This window comes from Otolemur garnettii, unplaced genomic scaffold (genome assembly GCF_000181295.1).
Source record: "Otolemur garnettii isolate 467f Iridium unplaced genomic scaffold, OtoGar3 scaffold00050, whole genome shotgun sequence".
In the NCBI taxonomy this organism is placed as follows: Eukaryota; Metazoa; Chordata; class Mammalia; order Primates; family Galagidae; genus Otolemur; species Otolemur garnettii.
The window spans coordinates 11,834,492-11,844,909 of NW_003852445.1; the positions used below are offsets into that span (position 1 = coordinate 11,834,492).

Here is a 10,418-nt window from a genome sequence, read left to right on the forward strand (position 1 = left end):
GCTGGATTTGAACCTGCCACCTTAGGTGTATGTGACTGGCGCCTTAGCCACTTGAGCCACAGGCACCGAGCCAGTAATGCTTAATTTTTAAAAAGTATATTGGCATTTTGGTTTATGATTTTTTAAAAAATTTTGAAATATTAAACTTACAGAAAAATTGTAAGATACAAAGAACTTTCACTAAACTGTTTATTCAAAATCACTAATTTTTAACATTTTGCCAAATTAGTTCTATCATTTTCTGTCTCCCTTCCCCCCAGTGTATATGTGCATGTAATTATTTTGGACCATTTGAGAATGGGTTGCATATATCATGATTCTTTATCCCTTAACATTTTAATGTCTATTTCCTAAGAACAAGGAGGTTCCTATATGTAACTACGGTATGGTCATATTTAGTCATATTCAGAAAATTTAACATCGATACGAAATGTTCTAAAATCTACAATTCATAATTACCATTTTGGTTATTGTCCCAATCTTTTTAGCATTTTTTCCCCCTCTCCTACAGGCTCTAATCCAGGATAATGGGTTGTGTTTAGTTTGTAGTCTCTTTGACTCTTGAATGCATTTTTTGTCTGAGACATTTGACATTGTCATAACTGAGTGCAAGTCAGGTTCAGGTTTAAGTCCCCACTGGGAATACTACATAAGCAACATTATATCCTTAAGAGTGTCACACGTGGAGGCACAAGATGTCTATCAGCACCCATCATGCTGATTTTGCTCAGTCGTCAAGGCAGTGTCCAGTTTCTCCATTATGTAGCTCCTGTTTTTTCCTTTGCCACTAATAACAAATCTGTGGGGAAATATTTTGAGATATCCTGCTCCTCAGTAAACTTTCACTTACCTTGATGTAGCATCTAGTTCTGGCCCCAAACAGCCTTTTCTGTGATGGTTGCAAAAGTGATATTTTAATTTTATCATTTTCTTTACCACACTCTGAATTGAAGAAATTAACATGATAGTGAATACTATTTCTTCCTGCCACAGTGGCAGAAATTTAAGAGTTTGGTAATAGCCAGTATTGAGGATGTATGGGGAGAATGGCAGTTTCATGTCACTGGACAAGAATAAGTTGATGCAGCTTCCTTTGAGGACAATTTGGTAATAGCTGTCAAAATTTTACATGTGCATACTCTTAAACCTAATAATTATACTTTGAGAAAATAATTACATAAAATACTTGAACACAAACACAAGGACTTTGAGTTGCAGCTTTGGTTTTTTTTTTTTTTTTTGTGGCCAGGACCGGGTTTGAACCCACCACGTCTGGTATATGGGGCTGGTGCCCTACCCCTTTGGGCCACAGGCACCACCCCAGCATTGTTTTTATTTAAAGACAAAAGACTGGGAATGACCTAATGTTTGTTAGAAAGATGGAGTTATGGTACATTTATTCAGTGCAATCATCAAAAAGAGAGACATAGAACCATATTAGTTGACATGAAAATATTTCTAAGTGAAAAAATAAGTGCAGATAAATATAGTATGGTCTCATTTGCATATCTGTTTAAAAGGATATTCATATGCTTATTGCCAGAAAATGTACTGGAAGAAACTGTTGATATCTGCTGAGGATGAATATTAGTGGGAGTTGGTGGGAGACAGTTTGTGTACTATATACATAAATCCATTTTATAATGATAAGATAGATTTACAAATTCAAAACAGGATTTTGCTTTTACAAAAGTAATTTTGCTTATGTGCCACAAAAAAGGCCCACCTAATTTTTTGTTTGATTTTGCTTTTTTGGATATTTCTTCAGAATCAGGACAACCCTGTGATTGATGAAACAGACTTCCTCGAAGCTTTTAAAAAGATTCAACCCTCATCATTACGAAGTGTCGTTGGACGGATGGACATCAAGCCTGTTGGGTGGGAGCAGATTGGTGGCCTTGACGATATAAAACTGAAGTTAAAACAGGTAAAACAGACGATCTGCTTATGCTAGCAGAAAATTACAGAGTAACAGTCTGTGTATTTATGACGAAAACTACTGCACTGAAGCTGCTTTTGCTGCTGTCACTAGCAAGTCTCATATCTAAATCCAGTGATCACTTTCCAGTCCTTCTTTAAGTGGACTTTGATAGATAATCAAAATTTTTTTATACTTTCCCACCTCAGCCTTCTTTGTGTTTTGCTTTAAAGATTTTATAATTTAGAACAGGTGAACAGATTTTGTGTAAACAGCCAAATAGTAAAATCTGAAGCTTAATGGGCCGTACAGTCTGTTGCAGCTGCTCAGCTCTGCCATTTGTACTGCAAAGGTGGCTATAGACAATACATTAATGAGTAATTGTACTTTCATAAAATTTTATTTAGGGCACTGAAATCATGTCATTTTCACGTGTCAGAAAATTTTGACATTTTTTCAGGTTTAAAAGGTGAAAACCATCCTTACTTTGTGGGCTTTGCACCTCTGACACAGAAGACAGTAAATGGGCACAGGATAAGGACTGGTAAAAGCACAGTCAGGGTGAACTGTCAGTGTGGCCTAGGTGGTTACTTAGGCTGGTTTTCATCATGGAAGTTGAGGGGTACACTCTTCACATCTCCTCACCTGCTTTGCAGTTTGATAAATTGATTTTGCTAATTCACCTACATGTGACCTGCCCTAAGGAATTAGGTTTCATTAGTATCAATTATAATTTATTCATCTTAATTAGGAGCTTTATTTCCAGTGAACCCTGGAATCCTGAGTCAGTGAGTAAGAGCACATATGATATGCACTAATATTTTTTATGCATTGTCTCACTTAATCTTCATAAGATGTGTAAGGAATTAGCCACACCTTTTTGTTAGAAACACTCGGTTTCCTTAGCTTTGAGATATTAAGCCCTCTGCCTTTCTCATCATTCCTCTCTCCTCCCTTAAATGTCAGCGCTCCCAGAGTCTCCTGGAAGTCCTCTTTTTGCAGTTTGTGTGTTCATGATCTTCTTAATGTGAGGGGCTTCACCTGTCCGCTTGTTGATTCAAAAATCTGTTTAGATTATCTAGAGTAGACTTTTCTTCTGATCATAAGAACTACTTAGCTGGCTGCCTGCTGGATAACCCCATGGGTCTCAAACTCAGCAAATCAGTTCTACCCCCACAGTTAGATTCCCTGCCTCAGTGAATTCAGCCAGCCACCCCCATCCTCTAAGTCAAAAGGTTTCAGCATCTCTGTATGTGTTGTTCCTTCTCCTTGTAATACCCTTCTCAGGCTTGATTGTCAGTTTAACAGCTGTTCTCTCTAACTAAAATGAGTAGCTTAGGTACAGGGAGGGGTCTTGTCCCATTTTTGTAGGGAAACAGTTAAGAGCTGGTGTCTTGGTTCTGCCAGGAATAAGACTTGGACAAGTTATTTAATGTTATAAACCCAAGTTTCTGTATCTGTAAAAGGGTGATGATAAAACTATTCACCTTAAAGGTAATGAGGATTCATTCAGTATTCACTTAACATTTATTGAGTGCCTGCTTTAGGCAGGTGTCATTCTAGTTGCTGGGGATTTAGAGGTGAATTTGGGTTACATTCTAGCAGAGCACAATGACAAACTGAACGTGGAAAAATAAGTGAATTAATGAGTGTTGCGAAGTATGGGCAATAGTGTAGAGAGTGGCTAGAATGAGGGGTTCTATTTTAACCAAGTCCTCTCTAAGGAAATGACACTTGAGCTGCAACCTGAATGACGGATAGCCACATAAAAATCTTGGGGGGATGTTCTGGCAGAGAGGAAAGGCTCTGAGATGGAAACAAACTAGGTATTTGGGAGATAGGTTGTATCTCCTTGTAAGCTGTGGTGAGAAAGGAGTTTGGATTTGGATCTTACTCTAGTTCTAATGGGAAATCATGTAAGCATTTTCAGTAGGAAGTGATGTGAGCTGACATAGGTTATATATGAGGTCTCTGGCTGTTGTGTGGAGGATGGACTGCATTTCTAGCTCATAACAGATGCCAGAGTGTTGTTGAATGAAAAATTAACTTACTGAATCATTTAATGTTTTACTGTTATACTAAGGCAACTTTTCTTTTTGTTTACTTACAGAGCATTGAGTGGCCTCTTAAATACCCTTGCGAATTTGCTAGAATGGGCCTGACACAACCAAAAGGAATTCTCCTCTATGGGCCCCCTGGATGTGCTAAAACCACTCTGGTTAGGGCCTTGGCCACCAGCTGTCATTGTTCTTTCATTTCAGTGAGTGGGGCTGATCTCTTTTCACCTTTTGTTGGAGATTCAGAAAAAGTCTTGTCTCAGGTTTGTTTATTTTTCAATGTCTCTAAGTTTACATTTGAATTTTTATTTTATGTCTTATGGATAACCCTTGTTTTAAAAAATATTACTAGCCTTGGGGCAGTGCCTGTGGCTCAAAGGAGTAGGGCACCGGCCCCATATGTGCATATGCTGGAGGTGGTGGGTTCAAACCCAGCCCCGGCCAAAAACTGCAAACAAAACAAAACACTAGCCTTTTTCTTAATTATAAAAGTTATATATGTTTATTTATAGAAAATTTAGGAAATAACAGGAAAGTATAAACAAGTCTTCTCCATTGTGTTAACATTTGGGTGAATTTCCATCTTAATTTATATTTTAAAAGTTATAAATAGTAATGCAGAGAACCTTCATATGACATAGGTATTACGAATAGCTTAATATTTTTTTCCTAATAAGGTTTTTCGACAAGCAAGAGCAAATACTCCAGCCATTGTGTTTTTGGATGAAATTGATTCTATCTTGGGAGCTCGGTCAATCAGCAAAACAGGATGTGATGTTCAAGAGAGAGTTCTTTCTGTTCTCCTCAATGAATTAGATGGTGTTGGACTTAAGACAATAGAGAGAAGAGGAAGTAAATCAAATCAACAGGGTAAATACCAGGAGCTGAAAAAATGAAGAGGTATTTATTAGCCAGAATGCACCAAAAATCCATGCCACCATTAAATAGAATGCATATGTGCTGTAGCTTTATCTTATGCTGAAGTCATCTCACAGATTTATATAATTTCAGTTTGACTCTGTTGGGACTTTTACAAAGCTAGTTAAAATGGTGATTTGGCTGGGACAGGTGAGATAAATTCTGTAATAAATTACCTTAGATATATATGAATGTGAATTGTATTTTGCCGAAGAATGAGAACTATGGCCAGATGTGGTGGCTCACTTCTGTATTCCTATCACTCTGGGAGGCTAGGGGTTTGAGACCAGCCTGAGCAACACAGACCTGTAAAAGATAGGAAAATTAGCTGGGCATGGTGGTGCATACTGGTAGTTCTGGCTGCTTAGGAGACTGAGGCAGGAGGGTCACTTGAGCCCCGGAGTTTGAGGTTTCTTTGAGCTTTGATGATACTACTATGCTCTACTCCAGTGGTTCTTAATCTTCCTAATCCTGCGGCCCTTTAATACAGTTCCTGTGGGTCGCGACCCATAGGTTTAGAACTGCTGCTCTACTCTGTCTTTAAAAAAAAAAAAGAGAGGTGGTAACTGTGGATCAAGAAGTAGGGCGCCGGCCCCCATACACTAGAGGTGGTGGGTTCAAAACCTGGTCCCAGCCAAAAACTGCAAAAAAAAGGAAATGCAATTTTACTTATTGCTACTGGAAAAGGGAGTTTATTCTTATTTATCTATCTTGAAAAACCATTGTTTATACCTTTCTAAAAATTTTTATGTAAAACCAAGACAGATGATTATTTCCCATAACTTTATAATAGGTGAAAACTTTTAATTTTCTTGAGGAATGGGTTTCTTTGGTTTTAATGACGCTAAAATGACTTTTGGAAGTCTTCTGCCTCTCATTCTAAATCTCCAGATAGAGTTTGGTATCCTTGGCAAATTTTCCTTTCCTTCTATTCTTCTCTTCTGGTTTCTCCTTTTTAAAATTCTTGCACAGAAGAGAATCTTGCAGCTCTTTAGGAACATATGTACTATAATTGAATCAGAAGGGGCCCATGGGGTTATTTAATCAAATCATCTCATAACGCAGGAATTCCTTCTACAGTCTCTAGCAGGTGTTCACACAGCCTCTGTGAAAATATTTGCAAATAGAGTGAACTTACTACTTTGAGGGATTGTGTCACTGGAGAGCTGCTCTGATGAGTCAGTTCAACAAATGATTTTGAATGTTTAGTATGTGTAAGGCTTGGCCCTCTCTGCTTTTAGACATTTCTTGATCCAGGATTTTCATACCTGCAACTTAAACTAATTGTCATTATTTACGTCTCTGGAAAGAAAAATAAAAAAGTAAAGTAAATCTCTCCTTTTTAGGGATATATTCGCCAAGACCTTTCATAGCTGTACATGTCTGCCTCTTAGTTGTATGCGTCTGTCTTTTTGAGTAGTTCGTTTAATTTGTAATTATTCACTGGCTGCGGCTCGGTGCCTGTGGCTCAAGTGGCTAAGGCGCCAGCCACATACACCTAAGGTGGCAGGTTTGAATCCAGCCCAAGCCCGCCAAACAACAATTGTGGTGGGTGCCTGTGGTCCCATCTACTTGGGAGGCAGAGGCAGGAGACTCACTTGAGCCCAGGAGTTGGAGGTTGCTCTGAGCTGTGATGCCACGGCACTCTACCCAGGGGGACAGTTTGAGGTTCTGTCTCAAAAAAAAAAAAAAAACAAAAAAACAAAAAATTATTCACTGGCTGCTAAGGTGCTCTCTGGTCACCAAACAGGCATTCTCTGCTATGGGGTAAAGCTTTTTATTCGCTCTCGCATGGAGAAATGGCTCTTCACCATGCACACACAGTAGCTCTTTGATCAGTGATTTCCTTGATATCAAGAAAGTGGTCTGGAAAGGGGATATAAGCATTCTGGTCCTAAAAGAAGGATATCCTTATTTAAAAACAAATTGACCTTCTGCGTTATAACTTAAAAAAAAAATTAACAACTTACTGACAATACTTTGTTGTTTTTCCTCAGACATGCAAGAAATTTTTAGTCTAAATGTCATGATTGTTGCAGCAACAAATAGACCTGAGGTGTTAGATGATGCCTTGTTACGACCTGGAAGACTAGATAAGATTATCTATATTCCACCTCCAGACCAAAAGGTAATCAATGTACACACCTACTATGTGTGAGCACTTCTGACAGTACATCAATGTCAGTGCTCTAAGGAGCTTGGCAGAATTGACTTCCAAACTTAATATAGGTATATGTGGTGTCCTACTCACACTGAATTCTACAACCTTCTTGTGGTCCTTCATAAAATAATAATTTTCACTTGTTTTAGCTAAATACTCTGGCTCTGTTTTCAGAGAAACATAAGCCTAAAGGTAAGGTAGTTACTTTTTTTTGGAGACAGGGTCTCATGACACCAAGGCTGGAGTGTAGAGGCATAATCAAAGCTCAGTGCAACATCAAACTCCCTCCCACCTCAGCCTCTCAAAGTCGTAGGATTAGTGGTGTGAGCCACTGGGCCCGGCTTTGGTAGTTATTTTGCTGTTGCAGCAGACTAGAAACACTGTGTCTCTTGAGTCTTCTCAGTATTACCTTGCCACTACAATGGGTGAATCCTAAAATGTTACAAGGGGCTAAAAGAGTTTTGGAGATTATTGTACAGTAGAGAAATTAGAGATTACAGAGATTATAGAATGTGTTCACAATCAGTCAATCAGTAAATGCCCTTAAAATATGGAGCTACTGACAGGGAGTGGTGAAAGACACAGGATGAATTTTTTCCTTCTATTATACTTTTAAATTTTACCAGGTAAATCATATATTTGCTTTGTAAACCATATGTAACAGCACTGTTTGTACCCAAGAGAGATTGATCTTCTCTCTTAAAGAGCTCTATTTACAGTTGGATTTTGTTTTGTTTGTTTTGTTTTGCTTTGGAAACAGAGTCTTATTCTGTTGCTGAGGCTAACAGCAACTTCAAACTCCTGGCTTCAAGTAGTTCTCCTCCCTCAGCCTCACAAGTAGTTGGGACTGTTGGCACCCACCACAATGCCCGGCTAATTTTTTTATATTTTTAGTAGAGATGGGATCTCACTCTGTGAGAGGCTGGTCTTGAACTCCTGAGCTCAAGCTCTCCTCCTGCTTCAGCCTCCCAGAGTGCTAGGATTACAGACATGAGCCACTATACCTGACTCTTTTTAAAATTATAAAACTATTGAAATTTTTCATGATGTCATTATTTTTTACCATGTAAGCCATTGGGGACTTAGTCTTTTAAACCCCATAGAAATCAGAAGTTAATTATTTTATTTGTTTCTCTTATACATATACTTTGTATATGGAAAAATATCATTATATATTTTTGTAATACAAAATACATACACATATACTTTGTAATGGAAAAATATCATTGTGTATTTTTGTATACATTGTATATCATTGTATAATGTATAAATACATTATTTTTTATTTTGTTCCAGGGCAGACTTTCTATTTTAAAAGTCTACACAAAAAACATGCCGATAGGACCTGATGTCTCTTTAGAAAACCTAGCAGAAGAAACTTGTTTTTTTTCTGGAGCTGATCTTAGAAACCTCTGCAAAGAAGTAAGTTAATTAGTAAAGATGTCTGTGGTTCAAAACATTTCTTGATCTATTCAAATCTTGATTCACTCAGCAATATTTACTAGAAGACTTCTATGTGTGACTGCTTCACACATTTCGATGAGGGGTAGAGAGAGACAGATTAGAAGACTGAATTGGCAGTTGGAAAGACGCAGTGAGTTGGGGAACTTTAAGGTGCTGTGCAGCACTTGGGAAAGACGCCAGTCCAACTTGATGTGTCAGAGAGAGCTTTCTGAGAGAGGGGATGTGTAAACTGAAATTGAAAGGATGATTAGGAAGTTAGCTAAGATAGGGAAGGGGGAATGTTTGAGGCAGAGGAAATGTGCCAAGGAGCATCTCTTAGCAGTAGGAGATGGTGTGACGTTATTGAGTCTTAAAGTAGAGAATGGCAAGAAATAAAGCTACGCAGGTTCTTGTAAGGCACAGTAAGATGTTTTGAGGGCAAAAGAAGGTATTGTGGGAGCGGTGCCTGTGGCTCAAAGGAGTAGGGAGCTGGCCCCTTATGCCGGAGGTGGTGGGTTCAAACCCAGCCCCCCCCAAAACTGCAAAAAAAAAAAAAAAGGCATTGTGGGTAGAAGTCTATATCTATAAACTTTTACTAAATATAACATTCAGAAAAATGAACAGATCATAAGGATACAGTTCCTTTTTTTCCTCCCAAGTTGTGATGTTAAAGATACAGTTTCTTGAACTAACATAAAATGTTCATGCTATTTATAATCACCATGTCAAGAAATAGAACATTATCAACTCCCAGAATATTTCTTTGGGCATTTCCCAACTGCTGTTCCTGCCTCCTTCCAAAAGGGACCCACTCTCCTGTTCTAACATGGAATATTAATTTTGCCTGGTCTTGAATTTTATATAAATGGAACCATATGGTATATATTTTCTGTCTGCTTTAACTGAAGAAGAAATTCAGCCATGAGTTTATATGTAGCCATAGTTTGTTCATTTCCATCACTCAATAATACTGTGCAAATGAAGATTCTGTTTATCCATTCTTTTATTTTTGAACACTTGTGTTTGTACTTGTTGCCTGTTATGAATTACGCTGCTGTGAGCAATGTTATGCATGTCTGTCTGTTTATGTGTGTATTTATGTCTATTATATGTATGTGGCTCTGAGGAAACTCTTAGGGTCATGGAGTGTGTGTATGTTTGATCTTTTCCTTTATGATCAGTGCTCAATAAAAGCGCTGAGGTCAAGAAGCTACACTTTCATCTTTAAAATATATGCGTTTATAACAGCTTGCTTTTGCTTGTTTTCCAATTAAAACTAGAAGGTAATATAAAAGAAATTATGGCTTACTAATGGATTTTTAATCATCTTACTTAAATTTTTAACTTAATAGTTTTAGTGACATGAATATTGGAATCCTATAAAGTGAGACTGAGATGGTACATTCAGATTTTAAAATATTACCTTATATTATAAAAAATAAAAATGAAGTAAATAATTGTTTTTTATTGCTTATCTCTTATAGGCTGCCTTGCTGGCCCTGCAAGAAAATGGACTAGAAGCAACCGCAGTGAAACAGGAGCACTTTCTAACAACACTTAGGACTGTAAAACCATCCTTAAGTCCCAAGGACTTGACTTTATATGAAAACTTATTTAAGAAAGGATTTTCTGACTTAGAAGATATTTAAAAATTACTTTATACCCTTGTTCAATTGTTCACACTAGGTGAAATGTGAACTTGATAATAGTTTGCAACTTAATACTTTTAGAATTTTTGTTTCCTGTAAATAAAAAAACTTGTGCCTTATTATTTCTCATATTCTCATATTATTTCTAAAAGCTATATAAAATACTGTGCTAATGTACTTGAGGAAGAAAGCGTGTGTTTGTTGATTTTGCTGTAAGGGTAGCTGTTGTAAGTGGGTCCCCTTTGGAAGGAGGCTGGTTTTGGTAATTTTTT

The 10,418-nt window shown here is 37.5% G+C and overlaps 1 protein-coding gene across 2 annotated transcripts in view; it reads left to right on the top strand.

The window, feature by feature from the left end:
- The window catches only part of SPATA5L1 (spermatogenesis associated 5 like 1), a 16,211-nt gene extending 5,897 nt beyond the window's left edge, over window positions 1–10,314 (top strand). Inside the window, exons 3-8 of one of the 2 annotated variants that reach the window (XR_002773866.1) lie at window positions 1,769–1,927; window positions 4,029–4,238; window positions 4,653–4,875; window positions 6,891–7,021; window positions 8,351–8,476; window positions 9,982–10,254. Coding sequence is in view for 1 of the 2 variants with exons in the window: in XM_003791798.1 (XP_003791846.1) it covers window positions 1,769–1,927; window positions 4,029–4,238; window positions 4,653–4,845; window positions 6,891–7,021; window positions 8,351–8,476; window positions 9,982–10,146 (984 nt within the window). In the remaining variant the exon portion in view is untranslated. Of the gene's footprint in view, window positions 1–1,768; window positions 1,928–4,028; window positions 4,239–4,652; window positions 4,876–6,890; window positions 7,022–8,350; window positions 8,477–9,981 lie in introns of both variants that reach the window. The other variant, XM_003791798.1, reaches the window with a different exon arrangement.
- Window positions 10,315–10,418: the final 104 nt, after the last annotated feature.